Here is an 18514-nt window from a genome sequence, read left to right as displayed (position 1 = left end):
AGATAAATAAATATTAAAAAAAAAAACAAAACTGGATTACTGCTCTTTACACTACTGCTAGTAGTAAGTACAGTATGATAACAGCAGTAATAATGGAAACTGTTTTGAATCTAGACATTATATCTGAAGGCGTTTGGTTTCTTCCTGTTTCCTTGCTTTTGTGACACAAGCAGAATTTGGGGAAGTACTAAAATGGGGCGGTAACAAAGGAAAATGTGTCTTAGTCATATCCAGAGAGAAATCCTAATACAAAATATTTAAAAAGAGTAATTCACTTAGGTTTAGCCCTAAAAACCATTCTATGGTGTATTTTCACGGTCAGGTTTATTTTGGATAGTGATTTTTTTTTTTTTTTTAATATGTGCATGACCAGTTTCCCCTGACTCTGTAAACCCAGAGAACTAAGAAGGAGGTGGTAAACTCACCTGCTCTCACCCACTCAAGGAAAATCAGGAGTTAACATTCTTATCTGTGAGATAAATCAAGATGCACTATGCTGGCCAAGCACCAGACTATAATCAGAAATCAAGTTAAAACATGCCTCATCCATACCCTTCGGAAGAGCTTATGGAATAAACTGGAGAAACAGAGAAATAGGAGTAGACCGCACGAAGAGTCTCTGTGCAGCAGTTTAGATCCTGTGTGAACAGACTGGCAGGACAGCAGACGCAGTTTCCTTCACTCCATGAAGATTAGAACTGGGGAGGTGGGGTTGAAAAGCCTCTCTAATGCTTAGGATAAATAATTAGAAAGAAAACCCACATTTCTGAAGAAGGAGATCCTCAAAACAGCCTTATCCTTTAAGTAAAGTGATGCCTTAAATTCTATTTTTTCTGAACCAGGTTTTTATAAAACATTTATTATTAAAAAGGAAAGAAAAAGAAAAAAGAGCTGAACAGGGTCAGTGCTGCGACTAGTCATGGATGGAAAACTAGTTAAGCCACAGGAAATGGGCATCACACCAGCTGCCCAGTGTGAATGGCCTCCTGGGTGACTGGGGCCACTGGCCAAGCAGTTCCCCCCAGGAGGAAGAAATACAGGGTGGACGCGAGGCGCCAGCTTTTAGCGAGAAGCTGCCTATGTCCTTCCCTCCATCTGCCCACCCCACCAACAAGTCTGTGGGACAGTTTTCCTTCTTGTGCATGTTTCTCTGGATATAAAACTGCCTCCTCTAAGATGTGCTCAGCTGCAAAGAGTAAAAAACAACGTGTTGTCCCAGAGAAGAGAGTAAGGAGCACAGCCTGAGCAGAGAGCAGACAGAACAGACAGGGAAGATGACAGCAGGAGAAGGGGACCCAGGGAGGAAGCACGCAGAGATGGCTGGTGCGGAACAGTCACACCTGTCTCTCTTCATCATCCCACAGATCCTTCTCTAGTATTGGCCTCTTAGAACATTTCTGAATTCTGGGATTTGTATAAGTGCTGTTTAATATAAGGTCCAAAGTCTAACAGCAGTGTCTCATAATCCCTCCCGTCTCTGTTACTGATACCTTTCCATGCCCTCCTCTAAAACTAGGAATATGGCCCTCTTGCCTGCAAGTTTAGCTCTCCATGAATCTCATAAAACAAATCCTCATTTGTATTTATTTGTTGTACAGAGAAACGTGAGCTAACACAGCAACCCACAGAGGCCCAGATGAACATGTGGAAAGCCTCCCGGGTATCCTGGGGCACGTGGAATTGCTAGCAGTCATACATGCACCCTTGGGGTCTTTCTACTTCCCTGGTTCCAACCTCCCTGCGCATTCCAGGGCCCCTCTGCAGCTGATATGCACCCTGAAGACTTGAGTACAATCTAGTCCCTCAGCCTGCATGGTCCTCCATCCTGCAAAGCGCACTGTCTGTGGCCTGATACCCTCCCCGCTCCCTTTTAGACGAATCCTGGTTGTTGCACGTTGGGTTCTGTGGGAAGCGGACTCAGAGGTGGGGGTCAGCATTAGGATGCTGTGAGGGAGGGCTCTGGGGATCACAGCCCTGGACAGGGAGGCGGCCTGCCCCCTGACCCAGCCTGGACCAGCACATTCCCAGCCGGCATTGTTGGACCCTGACATCTCCCGCTTCACTCCAGCCCCTGCTGCCCTGTCCACTTTGCATCCACCCATTCCAGCTCAGGAGAGGGACTAAGCAGGTTGCTGAGGAAGAACCAAGGAACGGGACTGGTGAGACAGTCAGAGAGACTTTGAAAAAGAATGCCATTTGTCAGAATATTAGCTATAAAAGGGGAAACCGGGGAGAATCCCAGTACCTAACAGAATGGGGATGTAATTGAGATACATATATTTGAAAAAATGTAAGCCATCTTAAAACTTTGTGAAGATTATTTATTATTATACAAAATATATGTTAAATGACAAAAACAGAACACCAGACTGTATCAGCAGTATAATTACCTCTATATTATGCATGGGAAAAGGGCTGGATAAAATTATAACAAGATGCTAATGGTGCTAATACCAGGACAGGAGGATTGGAATGAGAATGCTCCCTTTTAAAAGTTGGTAGAGGGCTTCCCTGGTGGCGCAGTGGTTGAGAGTCCGCCTGCCGATGCAGGGGACAGGGATTCGCGCCCTGGTCCAGGAAGATCCCACATGCCGCGGAGTGGCTGGGCCCGTGAGCCATAGCCGCTGAGCCTGCGCGTCCGGAGCCTGTGCTCTGCAATGGGAGAGACCACAACAGTGAGAGGCCTGCGTACCGCAAAAAAATAAATAAATAAAAAAAGTTGGTAGATATTACTTTTGTAATTAAAAATCTACGTGTAGATGTTTTAAGCCTTTGAAACATTAAAAGCTATTTTTTTAAATTAAGTTATTAAGGTTGAAGTCTCCCTTGTCAAAAATGCAAAGCTGGAGACAGAAGAATCATTGTGTGCTTCTTTGCATGAAAAAAAATGTTAACTAGTAGAATTCCCTGAGGTTTAGTACCTGCACTTGATCTCATTTGGTATTTTTTAAATGTTGTAGAAAGAGCTCATTAAAATCCTGAGTTGGAAATCATTCACATGCATTAGACTCGTCCCATATTTGTTACTGTACAGCAAACGTACAGCAAACCAAATGGGATTGTTACTGAAACAACAGTTGCAGGGATAATTTAATTTAACAAGTAGTTGCATACTCACTATGCACAGGGCATTGGGAGGCCTTGTAAAGAACATAAAAAGCCGTTCTAAAAAGGTATGAAATTATACCTGAGTATTTATTGAGTATCAAGCACTGGCGACCCAGCCTGGACACATTGTGCGTTTCCAGGTGGGCGTCACGCCCTTGCACACCCAATCCTCCTCGTGTCACTGCAGACACAGACTCAGGGTCGGACCATGTGGGGTCCTGGTATTGTGTCCAGCTGCCACATTTAACATGGCCCTCTGATTGGACCGTGCTACCGTGTTGTAGATCTAGGGAGGAGAAAACCACTCAGGGTGAGTGACAACCTTTATTTCTTTATGACATCATGCAGAATTGTCTCATGCCAAGTCAGAGACCAGAAATACTTGGTGTAAACACTGGGTCAGGCAGCTGTATAGGGCATGCAGCCACGTTGAGGGCCACTGACTTGGTTAAGATGGAAAGACTGCCACATGTTTTCCCTCCTCCCCTGGGGGTAGTTAGAGGTAGTGGTTGGAATATCAGTTGGTAACAACAGATCCAATGGCTTTACAAATGGGGATTTGTTCCTCTTTCCTGTGTAGCTGAGTGGCTCACGGGAGGGACACGGATCTCTGCTCTTCCCCGCAGCCGTGTGTGGTGCCTGGTCTAGGGAGGCTGGGGATGTGGTCTCTGTCCTGGGTGGCAGGTGTCCTGCTCAAAGTCCTGGCCTTAGGGGAGGTGGGAGAGTGGAGGGAACAGGCAGTGGGCTGAGATGCAAAGGCAGGAGAATGTGAGGCCCGGAAACCTGGAAGGCCATGCTCGCCTGCACTCAGGTTTGCCAGCTGCCCCTGAGGTCTGAGGCGCCGCATGGGCTCCTTGCCAGTGAAGCGTTGCCGTGGGCTTTCAGCAGAGCTCCTTCGGGTGATGAAACGCTCAACAACAATGCCCATAGCTCTTTCTCCCTCCTCGTAAATAGACGAAAGTTTGTACGTCCCCAGGGAGTGCACAGCCAAGGTAGTCGGAAAGAGCATTTGGAATAAATAATTTGCCAACTAGTTACTATATTCCTTGGGTGGTGATGGAGAGGTTGAATTTTCAGCAGGGGGAGGAAGGGAACAAAGCCTAACAAAAATTGAGGTTAAAACACAAAGTCATACACATTCACACTTTGCTTCAGGCAGGGGTGCCAATGATGAAATGCTCAGCACCCGGCTTCTGTTTAATTTTTGATGCAAAGCCACCAGGGAGCCGTTTGCCTTCACTTTCAATTTCAGCAGGTCCTGAAACCTTGCATTTCTCCATGGTAATAACCTGTGCGTTCCTTCCCATCGAGCGAGCCTGGCTGGCTGACTGATCGGTGCAGATGGAGCCGGGCGCTCTTGGAAGGCTGTCCTCCCAGCCCACTCCTTGGGTGCCTGCCATCTTAGGCCCGTTTCCTGAAAACCCGAGCTCTTGCCTGGATGGCACGTTCTCCAGGCCGTGATTCATCGGCAGCCCACGGCTCAGAGCCCGGCTGGTCTGCGCCTCGGGGTGGGGAGGCCCGGGATCCTCCCTCCCTGGGGGCGCAGCCTGTGCGGCTGGTCACAGGGGCTGTGGGAAGTGTGAACGCGGACACCTCCCAAGTTCCATGCTCGCCTGGGTGCCACGGCTCAAGGTTTTATAGGACTTGCTTTCCCACTTTCCCTTAGTGAGAATCCCAAATTAAGACTCCAAGTTTGTTTTGATTTTACCCTAGAAAATGTAGCCACTTTTAACCAACTTGAGTAAATGCTCAGCAGAGGGTACCGTTGTGCTGCTGAAAAGGCTGCCATGTGATCTAGGGCTTGATGGGAACTCTGAGGTCCCCAACCTGACCCTTTCCTTTTGTAGAGAATCAACGACCACAGGCCCCAGAGGGAGGCCGGCTAGCCCAGTGCCAGCCTGCTGCTCTCTGCCAGCCTCAGCCTGGGGCTTGCTGCAGCCTCACTGCTGGCTGGCAGTCTGTTTGGCCACTCGGTGTCCAGTAGATCTTAGGTGTTCTCCCACATCCTCTCCTTTCCTCCTGTCCTCCTCGGTGCCTTGAACGGAGTCCCTTGTCCCCTCTCACTTAGATAGCTGTGCCCCTCCAGTCATGGCCCTGCCTTGCTCCTGGTGACAACAGGGGAATCCCTCCTCCGGGGCTTCCTTTCAAGCCAGCAGTCTCCTCTGAGCTGCTTTTCTGGCACAGAAGAGTGCGGCTGGTGGGGACTCAACCCCACTGAGTGATCGGACCCAGGTGGGGGGCCAGCCCTGGGGAGCCGGCAGGCCCAACGGGCCACACTCAAGATTTGCGCCCAGGCCCCGCTGCAGCTGCGTCAGGTTTTGTTTCACTCCTTGGAAAGGACTGAGGCCGACCCAGTAGGTCTCGCTAGGGCAGCCTAGTTCCTCTGATACTCTGTCTAGGACACCCCAGTAGGGACGTCTTTAATGGGTTAGAATTCTTCTTGCCTCGTGATTTTGAGGAGATAGTTCTGAAAGAGGGCACAGAAGCCAGCTTTACAGAAGGTGCAGTTTCGGGGTGCCCACTGTGTAGCAGCTGTAGCAAGACCACCAGCTGCCCTGGACCCCCTCTGCCCACTTCACCTCCCCCCAACTGTTGCACACTTTCTTCTAACTCTTGAAGTTAAAACTTTTTATTTGATTAAGTTCAAGGAATCTTTATAGAGCTTAATTGCAATAACTGACTTGACTTCTGTCTTAACAGAGAGTAAGTGTCTCCCTCAATGCTGCAGAATAACCATTTTGCCTGCAGTCTGGGCACTTACTGAGCATATGGGAGCTATTTATTGCCCGCACTTTGAGGAACTTTTGATTATCTCCTGATTGCCTCTTAATTAGATTGGTGGGGGAAGGACGTGCTTGTGCAGAAGGGGCCAGTCTGGGAAAAAAGAAATATATTCCACATATTTGAAAAATGAAAATGAGTTCTCTACTCTTTTGTTCCTCTTACATTTTTACTGTTTTTCTGCATGTTTTCATTTTTCATTCTTGTTTTGATCCTTTATTAAGACCCATGAATAGGTGCCTCTTGCACACAAACAGGCAGTTATTAGTCTAAATAAACCTAACATGGAATCCTTGAGTGTGTCAGGAAATTGCGCTGGGAAGAGATTGCAATACCGGAAACTAAACCCCTTGTTCTGACCATCACTTTCTTTCCACGAGCAGCACGTTTCTAAAAGAAAGGGGGGGTCAGAGTGAGAAAATCGTTATATCCTTGGGAATCCGCACTTGGATCTGGGACCACAGAGAAAGAAAGAGGATCGTTTGTGTCCAGTTTAGAATCAGTGTGAAACGTTGCCAGGAAATAGCAGGCCTCTGTGTGTGTCCCTCCGTGTCAGCACCCTCTGAGGCCTTCATGGGACCCTGTGTGGGAGACACTATCTTTAGCCTGCCTCACAGGTGGTGAAACTGACCCTGGGAAGGTGACACCATGACCCAGTCGGCACCACCTCGTCTTGCACATCTTGTAAGCGTGCGGAGCTGGGTCCGGCGCCACAAGAAGTTGGAGAAGGTGGCCAGGACTGCTCATCAAAGAGGCTGCTGCATCCCCGGCATACAGAGCACCACCTGTCTTGTCCCAAGCGGTTTGTGTTGGGCACAGGTGCCGACCACCCACAGAGGGGTGCAGGGGCCTGGCAGTGGGTGGGCCGAGGCGGACCCTTTCTCCCAGCCCCACCTGGCCCGTCTCTGGTGAAGCGCCTTGGCCTGACCATGGCCTTTCATGGCAGGTTTGTGTGTGATGCTGCCATGGTCCGGTCACCCAGTGCCCCAGCTGCCATTAGCATGGGCAGGCTGCCACACTAGGTGGGCTCAAGTTGGGGGAAGAAACTGCATTAGAAAGTGGACAGGTCTCTTTATTTTTCCTGAGCTTTTTCTCCTTTCAATTTGAAGAGAAAAGCTGTCATAAACAAAATGCCTTTAGCTGGCTGAGAGCGCCTCACCTCCTGTGCCCTTCACCAGCGGCTCTGCCCCGACTCAGCCACCCGCAGGCTGCTCTGCTGTTGGGTCCCTCTGGGTGAGCCCGTCAGTAATGCTTTTTGGGTTCCTCTCTGTTCTCCCCAGGCAGGCCTGGGACCTGGCTGTCGACATTTGTCTCTCCCAGCTGCCAACCATCATCGAAGAAGGCACGGCATTTCGGGTGAGTCCTCCCAGGGCATCCTGTGTGGTCCACTGCGGCAGCTGCTTCTCTGGCCACCTGGGCTGCAGAGCCTCTGGTCGGGTGTCGGAGACAGCCCTCACCCACCTGGGAGAAGATGCATTATCCAGAAGCTTAAAAGATTGCACCAACCAGGGGTTAAAGTTAGATTATGAAATGGTCAGCTCTTAAAAACATCTTCTCTACAGTGTTGCTGTCATAGGTCTGCTTTTCTTGACGTGCACTCCCTGATCCCAGGTTCTCAGCCTTTTTACCACGAACGGATGCTCTCGACTTGCGGCCCTGCTGCCCAGTGGCCAGGTGAAGCCTCTAAGGCTGAGGCTTGGCCCCGAGGGGATGTCTGGTCCCCATGTACTTTCCTAGGTGGTGGTCTGGTCATCCTCGAGTTAATGTTGTTTCACTTGTGGCTCCTGAGGCAGGCAAATCGACTCTCCCCCAACCCCGCCGGGGTTCGTTACATCAGCTCACCAAGAACCCCCTGTTGCATCCCCCGCACATACAGCCCCTCCTGTTTTCATTCAAGATTTGTTCATTTGATGAGCGTTTGCTGTGCGTCAGACACCACGTCTGGGTGCACGTGGGTGAGACCCAGTCCCTTCCCTCAAGTAACCATTGAGAAAAGAGAAAAGCCACCCATCAAGTTAGAGCACAATTAGATCCCCCATCTGACCCTCCAAGGGACCGGGCAGGTGCTCAGGACTGGGGGAGTGGTGGGGGGAACCGGGAGGAAGCAGGTGGCTCCAAGCTGTCCACTGAGGGGACAGGTTGGAGGGTGGGGCTTGGAGATCGGAGTCACTGGCCTTTTCTCCCCACACCGTCGTCTCCAGGCGCCATTGGAGAGACCACAGTGGGCAGCTTAGCCCCCCGGTGCCTCAGTTTCCTTGTTTTAAAACGGGAACTATAGTTGTATCCAATTCAAGGAGCACATGAGGACTGGAGGACAGAGCCTGGTACGTGGTACATGCTGGACACAGGGGTTCCTGGCCCTTGGTGTATTCACAAAGCCCTGACTGCAGCCAGAGGCACCCACGTCTCACTGCAGAGGTTTTTAACTTTCAGTGCACATCACATCAGTAAGATTGAAAGGGAAGCTTTCAACCTTACTGAGTCAGGGGCCTGGGTGCGTGTGTGTGTGTGTGTGTGTGTGTACACATATGTATTTCTGTGGGGGGTGTATGTGCGTATATATCTATGGGGTATGAGCGTGTGTGTTGTCTGTGGGGGGTGTGTCCGTGTACATGTGTGTACGTGCATGCATGTCTGTGACGGAGGGGGAGGGTTGTATGCATGTGTGTTAACTCAGGTGATTTCGATTCCCCCAGAGACTGGGGTAGCTGGGCTATGAGACCCTCCCTCTCTGTTTTATCTTATCTTTCCTCCTTCATTGCTTGAATTTTTTTCCCATTTTATTATGAACATTTTCAAACCTACAGCAAAGTTGGAAGAACTCTGCATCGATCACCCGTGTGCCCACTGCTGGGTTCTCCACCAGCACTTGCGGTGCCTGCTCCAGCAGCTCGCCACTTTCCACCCACCTTTCCTTTAACGCACTTACAAGGGAGTCGAAGCCAGCCTTGCATCTTGAACCCTGAAGTGGGCGCCGGCAGGGCCTTCACTTTGCTCTCGCCTATATGTTTGGCATTGCCTGGGAGACCCTAAACCCTGAGGCAGGGACAAGTCTCCGTGGGGAACAGTCCTGGCCTCCAGCTCCTCACATGCTCCACCTCCACAGGGACAGGGCCTGTCTCCACAAACATGTGTTCGCGAACCTCGTTCAACTCATGCTTTTTTGTGCTGTGTGCCTGGTTTTCCTTTGTACCGTCAAGGGGTTGGAGCTGCACACCTCTCAGATAAAGCCCCACGGTTCTGTCCTCACCCCTCCCTCCAGTGCCAGGCCTCCTTTCAAGCGTCTTCAGCTTCATTTCTCATCTACTAGATTCAGGATTCTGCCTCTGGGAATAATCTCACCAAATTGTCACTGGGAGGGATACCTGGTAGAGGCCACACGCTAGCTGTTTTATTTAGTTTTCATTCTTTTGGAAGCATAACACACACATAGAAGATTGCAGGCATCGTAACGTGCAGCTTGGTGAATTTACAAGTTGAGCGCACTCGCGTAACCAGCACCCACTTAGAACATCAGCTGTCCCCCGATGCCCCTCCCGCTCTGGCCACCACCTCCGCCAGGGTGTGTGCTGCCCTGAGGGGTTGGTACTTGGGTAAATAGAATCCTTGTGTCTGGCTGCCTCCACTCAATGCCAAGCTTGCTCCATTCACTTGCAGCTCACTCCTATCACAGTGTGGAAACCCCAAAGGTCTATCCCATGGACCTCACGAACTGTGCTGGCCACTGCCCAGCCGAGACGCTGGAGCCTGAGACAGAAGGAGAAATCAGTCATGCTGGACCTTTCTATGAAATTTTGATATTTTGTTCATTATAGATTTTTATATTAATTTTTATTTTCTTAAATATTGCATTAAGGTTTTTTTAATCTCAATTACTATGTTTTTTGGTGCCCCCTTAAATTTTGTGCTTGAGGCGAGTGGGTGGGTGTGGCTAGGTACCTCGAATTCCTCGTGCTCTGGTGCGTTAATGTCAGGTGTGCACACGAGGAGTGGGATTCCTGGTCACCAGGTGTGCATATTTTCAATTTCAGTACAAACTGCCGGACAGTTTTCCAAAGTGGCTGTGAGTCAGTTTCCAGTCCCTCCCACGTTGTATGAGAGTTTTAGGTGTCCCATGTCCTCATCAATACTGGATGTTTTCCACCTTTTTTTTTTTCATTTTGGCTATTCTGGTTCATTACGTAAAGGTATTTCATTGAGATTTATCTTGTATTTCCCTGATGGTTAATAGAGTTGAGCCCTGTTTCGTGTTTTTATTGGCTTTTTGAATATCCTCTTTTATAAATTGCCTGTTCAAGCCATGTGATCATTTTTCTTTTGCGTTATCTGTTTCTATCGATTTGTAGTGGTTCTATTTATATTCTGAATACAAATCCTTTGTCACACATTGTGAATATCTTCATTCTGCAGACTTGATTTTCACTTTTTTAATGTTTTTACTTGATGAACAAAAGTTTCTTGTTTTACCATATCCAGTTTACCAATGTTTTTTCTTTTATGGTTAGGGCTTTTGGTATCCGTTTAAGAAATCTTCACTTACTGTGAAACAGCCAACATAAGTGTGTTTGGACTGGGGATGGCAGGTGAGAAGAGTAGGAGTGTGTTAAGATGAACTAGCTCTCCTTCCTCCCCACAGTGACCTCACAAGTCGAGGTGGATTGGCCCCCAGGGTTGGGCGTGGCTCTTTGTGCCCAGAGCTGGCCTTTCTGCTCTTAGTCCTTCGTGCTTGGCGCCTGTTTTCAGACCCCCCAGCCCATCTGACACATGGGCTAACCACAGGGTTGACCACCTGGCATCAGAATCGTCCCAGGAGGCCCAGGCCACATGGCCACATGACTCAGAGCCTCTGCCCACGATCTGTGAGCTCTCCTCCAGAACACTCATCCTGGGTTCTGCTTCTTCCCCCCCAAGAATCTACACAGTATTTCCGGGAGGTAATCATGAAGATTTGGCCCAAAACATCAACTCTGTGAATAATCTCAGGCACTCACGGGGCAACTCTTGAGCTGTTCTGTGAAGTGTTACTTAAAATGCTGAACCACACTTATGGTGGGGTGCTGATCTGATCTGTCATCTTCCCCGTGGCTTTAAGAAGCATGACAAACCTCACAGCATACTTCGATGGCCAAAGGCTTTTCCCTCTTTGTCAGCTTTAGGTGAAAAGATCAGGAATGTTTGTCATTCGGGACTGAGCGGCTTCTTCAGCAATGAGCAGCGTGTTTGCATCCATAAGGCAAAACTAAGTGAAGGAAATGGAGGGAGGTGGAATTATCTGAGTTTCCCGACTTCCCCTCCCAGACTGAAGGTCCCCCTCACTCAGTACAGCTGGGGAGGGAGCATTTAACAAGATTATTGTTTTTAAACCAATTTGTGAATAACTCACACTTAAAAACAGGAAAATCACTTTGGGGGCTCCATCCCAATCCCCAAGTTGCCCTCCAAATTTGATTAACTTCACGTACACTGACTTTGCAAGAACACGCATTCCTAAGTGTGAAAGTCCTCTGCCGAATTCTCATGCAACACTGACTTCTTTACAAGGACACGCACCACGGCTCTGACCACCAGGCCCCTCTGTGGAGAGTGCGGTGGGAACACACCTGGCCTGGCTCACAGCTCTGCTGGAGCCGTGCCCACGGCTTGAAGTCCTCTATGCACACACTTCCACACGTGCAGGAACCTGGGGTTGCAGCCCACATCCCTGCCTTCCCACCCACCCTTCCTTACACAGACACCCGCTTTCCCCCTGGGGAGACAGAGTGGGACAGAGAGGAGTGGGCTGGAGGCAGAGATTTGGAATTCTTTTTGTCTGGAGCTCAGGGACAGCAGAGCTGCGTATTAAGTGGAAATGCCTATGTAAGACAGAAAACCCAGCAGTCCTACTGCTTGGTCTCTCAGTTCCCGGACCTCCTTCTGACAGCCTGGGCCCCTTCCTACCTGAGCCGCTACTTCTGCAGTTTCCCTCGTCCTCATCATCTCCACTAAAGGCATACCCTCCGCAGTGCCTGCGCGAGGACAAGCCACCCTCCGCACCCCCACTGCCAAGCTGGGGAAGCCCACTGTGACCTGCTGCGGTCACTACCCTCCAGGGGCCTTAAACGCTGCCTGGCAGGCTGCCCGGACACATCTCCTTCCTTCCCGTCGCCTCTCCGCTCGCTCTCCCCTCCATCCACAGCACCTCCCTTTCCCACCTGGCTGAGAGACAGGAGCAATAGAGGGATCCTCTGTAAGTCCTGCCACATTGGCCTTTGTCCTGCATCCTGGCCCGGCTGTGTTGCATCTCCCGCTCCCAAAAGTGCTACCCCCAACCTGTGTGCCAGGCGTCCACTCGCCAAGGCCCTAGCCCAGCACCTCCCTCCTTCATCAGCAGTTTCCCCCTCTTACAAATACGCCCTTATTCTCCCACCTTTAAAAAGAAATTCCTAGTCACGTGACCCCATCCGATTTCCCGCCCCCACCTCCCCATGTCTCTCCTTCCCCTTTGCAGCCAGATTCCTGCAAAGAACTGTCTATTCTTGAGCCTCTGAATCATCTTTTCTTCTGTTTGAACCCAGTCCGGTTGTGCTTCTGCCCACTACCAGGGCCCTCCTGTTACATCCTTAATGGTCTCCAGGGCCCTCCTTGTCACCATCAGCTCTGGACCTTGGTCCTGCCTGACCCTGTACAGTCATGGAAGGTGCCGACCATGTCCTCCCCCTAAAACACTCCTCCCTGGCAACCTGGCCACCACCCACTCCTGATCCCCCTCTGCTGGCCTTGCCCTTGTGTCTCCACCTCCTTGGCCTCTCACTCTTGGGGGGCTCCAGGGCTCAGCCCGGGGTCCCCTCCGTTTCTCACTTAACTTTAAACTAGATCTGTCTCTCCAGCCCAGACCCATCTCCTGGACTGCGGGCTCACGTGGGCCATCGTCCCCCTGATGTCTCGGTCGGGTGTCCAGTAGGCACCTTAAACTCAGTGTGTCCAAGCTGAGTTCCCCACGTGCTCCTCCCAAACGTGCTCCTCTTTCAGTCTTCCCACCTCAGGTCTTGGGACCCCGCTTCCGGGTGTTTAGGCCCAAGCCCCGGCATTAACCTTACTGCAACCCTCTCTTACCCACACCCAGTCTGTCCTTGCAGCCTCTGGCTCTGCCATATGAAACGTCCTGGTCTGACCATGTCTCACCACCTCCTCTGCTATGGCCCGGCCCTGTGTCCCCTCGCCTGGATGGTGGTGGCTGAGTGGAGTCAGGGCCTCACAAAGACACACGGCTGAATCGATGGTGGGGGCGGCGTGTAAAGGCAGAGCCGGGTGAAGAAGGAGAGCCCCTGACTAACCCTCTGCTCGTCCCACAGCACAGCCCCTTCTTTGCTGAGCAGCTGACCGCCTTCCAGGTGTGGCTCACGATGGGCGTGGAGAACAGGAACCCACCTGAGCAGCTTCCCATTGTCTTACAGGTGAGTGTCTCCAGGTGAGCCAGATTGATGAGGGAGCTAGAAAACCCCGCAGCCGCCTGGGAGGGGACTAGTTTATTGGGGCTGAGTGTGCTGGTGTGTGACAGCCTTCCTGCTTTGGAGTTAATGCCTCCTTGTCTCCCGGGCTCGCCTGGCAAAGTCACTGAAGCCTCTCCCCCCCCAGTTAAACACTGATCTGGGCTGTCGTCAGCTGCCCTCCCCTCTCCCCCCAGTGCTGCTGCCAGCAAGCTCCGTTCCAGCACGGCTCTGGCATCAGTGCCCCTTCTCTTTGGAAGGACATGAGATGCAAATCAACTGCAGAGAAAATGGGAGAGCCTGAGCAAATTACACACGCAGGTCGTGGCACCGCTTCCGGCACCTGTGGGTTGCTCACTTCCAGGGGGCTGTGCCCCGCGGTAGCTGTGGGCTGTTGCACTCTCTGGCTGTGCCGTCAAGCGCAGTCACCCATGTGGCCTGTGTCAGTGTTCACGCGGCACCTGGTGCCCCACGAGTGGTTTGGGAGATCAGTTCTGTGGGTCTCACCCAGCTAAGTTTTGGGTAATGAGATGGCAAAATACCAAACTTCGTCACAGGCAGGAAGTTTAGGAAGTTTTCACAGAACTTTTGTTTCAGTTAATGTATATTTATGGGGCAGGTGTAGGGACCAGGTCATGACATAAGCAAAGCTGTTTTGCTCTGAGACAGTGTCAAATGAGATTTAAAACCACTGTCAGTGTAGATACAAGGCCTAATAATTCACTTTAGGCCCTGGAAGAGATTGTGTGCAGTGGGGATGAGGCAGTTGGTCTTGGGTGAGAACTGTGGACGGTTGTGGGAGGGGCCGTGCCCGCAGCAGGAGGGGTGGGCATTTACGTCCGTGTCCAGTTAGGAAGTGGGGTCTTAAATTCTGAGAGCTGGCTGGGAAGACCATCACCTTCCCCTCAGAAAGCTGATTAGGTTGCTTTGCCTCACCTGCCCGAGGACGAGGCCTTGCCTCCCCCCAGGAGGGCCCCACTTTCTCACCAGGCTGCTGACCACGTCTCGCAGAAGTACCATTCATCTTCACTGGGCCCAACGCGCTCTCTGAGCGGCTCCCGCCGCCAAGGACAGTTTGAAAAATAGGTGAATGGCTGATCCCTGTCCCACCTGGAGCGTGGCGGGCCCCCTCCCTGCATGGTCTGCTCTCCCGCTCTGTGCTGACCGCATGGTGGGCTGGGAAGGTGCCTACGACAGAACTGAGGTCTCATCTGGCTCAGGACTGTGTGCCGGGACCCAGGCAGCAGAGCAGTGAGAGCAGTTTGTGCAGTTGTGGAAATGCCACCACACAGCCTTGTCCTCGTGGCTTGATAATTACATGGGCACAGGGTGTTGGTCAGGATCCTTCCCTGGAGATATTTTGGTGCTTTTTCTGTCTTATGACTGCTTATTTTCTGACATTGTGAAAAGAATGCAGAAATTATTAGTATTCCTCATGTGTGTTTCTAGATTAGTTTGACTATCTTGAGTTTGCAAGGTGAGCAATAAACAAATTTTCAAAACAAAACAAAATGAAAAGCAACGATAACAACACAACAAAGAAAACTCGCCATTTGGCAGGAGCCCACGAGTTCTCATGCAGCGAGTGGAAGGCTGACAGGGCTATGGGACAGCAGTGACCGGTTGGTTGCTGTGCTCCCCAGCTCCTAGGGTCATCCGAATTTTCATGAGAGGAGACTGTGGCCAGCCTCCACTGACCTTCCTATTATTTCAATAATGTGATAGATAAAATTGGTCCTTTCCAAGCAGGGGCACAATGCCCAGCACTGAATCCTGCCTGGCAAACAATCCTGTTGTAAATGGCCTCCTATTGACTTTTTCTTTAATGTCCCATTTACAACCCACACGCCCTCAGGGAAAGAGAAGACCCAACTTCCTGATGCCAAAATGAGGGAATGACTCTGAAAGAAAAGAAAGGGGCATCTTCTGTGCGATCTTTCAGACAAACGAAACCATAGGTTCCTCATCATTCTGATGGGGGATCTGTCTGGGCTGTGTCCCACCTGGATCAGTGCAGGAACCTGTACTTAACAAGAAAACCCAACACAATGCAAAGGAGAGCTTGCTTCATTTGGGGTAGCCTGTGGTGTTGGCTTCTTTCTCATTAATTCAGTTATTTTACCAGAACCTGGGCCCCATTATCCATAAATTATCCCCAGTGCCTTGGCGAGTCAGGAAGTGTTGCTGAAGGGAAAAAGAATTTTAATACAGAGATGTCACAGCTTTTCCAATCCCTGCTACTTTTTCCACTGCCAGAGAGCGTTTTCTCCCTCCGAAAACTCAGAGGCATTAACTGAGGATCATCGGGGTAAAATGAACTGTCTCCTCGGGCTGATTTGCAGCCTCTCGTGTAGATGTAAGCATGAACGTACGCTTTTCCTGACCAGTCCTGATGTCCTTTTTCACCTTTTAAAAATACAAATCAACAGAAAGGACGGGAAGGAAGATTCTTGAGCCCTGCCACACTGCAAGGCCTGGCCCCGTGGTCTCCTGGTCTGGTGGCCCTGCCTGGACTCAGCATTACTGTCTGCACTCCCTCAGTGGCCCATGTGCAAAAGAAGCCCCAGGCAGAGAAGGAGGAATCAATGTTGTGGAAAAAGAGAGGGAAGAGAGAAATTTTACAGGATTCCGTGTTAGTACCTTTATACAGATACTACAAGTCAGTGTGGGCATTTCATTAGGAAACGCTGTTTGCTTTCATGCCATCATTTTATTTACAAATAGAATTTTTGGTCTGAAAGTACAGGATTATTATTAGATGACATCAGGATAATAACTGGGATGTTATTATTACACATATTATATTCATCGGTGGCTCCAGAATCTCTGATCATCAGATTCCTGGGTCCACCAGGCCAGGACTGGAGCTTGAGAATCTGGTTTTTAAGGAGCGGCTCTATCCAGCAGTCTCAGCGCAGAAGCCTGAGTGCGTTTTTGTGCACAAGGCAAATGAAAGGTTGTTGCCCTAGCAGCTCTGTTTTAGTTTGGGTATTTGTATCTCCATTATTAATCTTCAGTTTGGGTTGCCACAGACAGAAAGAAATCCCAGTAACTCATTTAGTTCACCAACGTTTATCTCTGTAATTTCCCCGGGGCCTGAGGCACACTGAAACAGGAATTTTTTTTTAAGTACAAATACAAACAAACAAAAGCCAGTCCTTTTTTAAAAAAGTAATTTTAATTTATGTTGGGCCTCAATATTTTTAAAATGTAAATCAACAGAAGGAATCACAGGAAGCAGTAACGTTTAGAAAAACCAATACTTGACATTTTCCCTAGGACTTGTTATTGATGCTGTTTATTTTCCAATGAAACATCAATACCCACAGCACAAAACCCTGCATTGCTGAGGGTCTTGAGTCTCTGAGACAAGTGGGCTGTCTGTTGATGCTTTAATGTGTGTTTCATCAACACGGACAAGAGTCAGGAAAGATCGCATTGCAGTAGTGATGGTGATGGTTTCCCTTTTACTTTTGCCATCTGTAAATAACGTTGTAATGGAGACCTCTTACTGCTGGTCAGTGCACAAGAGAAACAATGCAAGCTACGCGTGGTTAGGTTTCTTGGCCCAAGTTGCCATTTCTTCCACTGCAAAGTGCTCTGCTATTTACTTGAAAACACAGAGCTTTATTCACGTTGACAGTGTTTTAAATAACAAAGGGAATCAGTAAATAGAATCTTTACAAGTGTTAGATGTGTTTGATGTCTTTGATTTTTGAGGAATTACACCTGCTTTCACAAACCTAGTAAATGGAAGGTTCTGCTCGCCCTGGATTTCTAGAGACTTGAACCTCCGGCAGTTCCGTTTTCTTTAAAAACAAATAGGGAAAAACAAATACCATATGCAAACACATATATATGGAATCTAAGGGGAAAAAAAAAAAAAAGGTCATGAAGAACCTAGGGGTAAGACGGGAATAAAGACACAGACCTACTAGAGAATGGACTTGAGGATATGGGGAGGGGGAAAGGGAAGCTGTGACAAAGTGAGACAGTGGCATGGACATATATACACTACCAAACGTAAAATCCATAGCTAGTGGGAAGCAGCCGCATAGCACAGGGAGATCAGCTTGGTGGCTTGTGACCACCTAGAGGGGTGGGATAGGGAGGGTGGGAGGGAGGGAGACGCAAGAGGGAAGAGATATGGGAACCTATGTATCTGTATAACTGATTCACTTTGTTATAAAGCAGAAACTAACACACCATTGTACAGCAATTATACTCCAATAAAGATGTTTAAAAAATAGGGAATTCCTTGGTGGTCCAGTGGTTAGGACTTGGCGCTTTCACTGTCAGGGCCCAGGTTCAATCCCTGGTGGTGGAACTAAGATCTCACAAGCCGCGCAGCACGGCAATAAATAAATAAATAGTCAATCAAATCGCTTCTGAGAGATGGAGACATCCTGTAGCTGGATGCTGACACCGAGACTAACATTCATCACACCCCTCATACCAGACCGCGTTGTACCAGACAGGCTGCATCTCATTTGATTCTGAAAATAAGCCCAAGTCACATGTTATCTCTCCTCTTCTTGATGAGGAAACTGAAGTGTCCAGAGGTTGTGATTTAAGCCACACTGTGAGGAAGTGAGATAGTCAGGTCAGCTTGACTCCAAAGCCCATGCCTTTCAGCCGTCTAACCTTGCCCTCCAGATCTGTCTTTCCGCTGCAGTGGCACGAGATAACCCATGAGTTAAACATGGGAAAGGAATCAGGCCCCGTTCAGATAGGCCCCTGTGAGCAGCCCCACATAACCTCTCCCAGCTTCTTGTTTGGAGAACCTCAACTTCTCCAAACATAAAATGAACCACTCGATCATCTGTCTCGAAATAGCAATGTGGAAACAGGCTCCAAACCAGTGGGAAATGACATTCCAGCAGCTGAACCCAGCCACCTCCGCTTCCCTGACCCCTGGGCTGCCCGCAGGCTGGGAACACACGCTTTTGCCTCCTCTGCAGCCATGGGCCGCGCGTCCACCTGGGGAAGCTCCCCAGCCTCCCCCCTCCACCCGGGAACCCCTCCTCAGGAGCCTCGTGCTGCCGGGACCCCCTCCCCACTTTCCACTCCCTCCAGCATCTCCTGCCACCTCCTCTGTCCCCCACCTGCTGACCCTCCCTGCTCCCCACCCTCCTCCCGCCAGCCCGTATTCACCCCTC

General features: G+C 49.9%; 1 protein-coding gene across 6 annotated transcripts in view; it reads left to right on the top strand.

Moving 5' to 3' along the window:
- Positions 1-18514, top strand: part of RPTOR (regulatory associated protein of MTOR complex 1) — a 352911-nt gene that overhangs the window by 255149 nt on the left and 79248 nt on the right. For all 6 annotated transcript variants that reach the window (XM_029212146.1, XM_029212152.1, XM_029212148.1 and 3 more), the window contains exons 10-11: positions 7170-7245; positions 13221-13322. In XM_029212146.1, coding sequence (XP_029067979.1) covers positions 7170-7245; positions 13221-13322 — 178 coding nt within the window. The remainder of the gene's footprint in view (positions 1-7169; positions 7246-13220; positions 13323-18514) is intronic.

The sequence above is a fragment of the Monodon monoceros genome, unplaced genomic scaffold (genome assembly GCF_005190385.1).
Source record: "Monodon monoceros isolate NGI ecotype Baffin Bay Population unplaced genomic scaffold, NGI_Narwhal_1 Super_Scaffold_9, whole genome shotgun sequence".
Classification (NCBI taxonomy): Eukaryota; Metazoa; Chordata; class Mammalia; order Artiodactyla; family Monodontidae; genus Monodon; species Monodon monoceros.
Note: the sequence above shows the minus strand (reverse complement) of the source record. Positions and strands in the feature narration are given on the sequence as shown.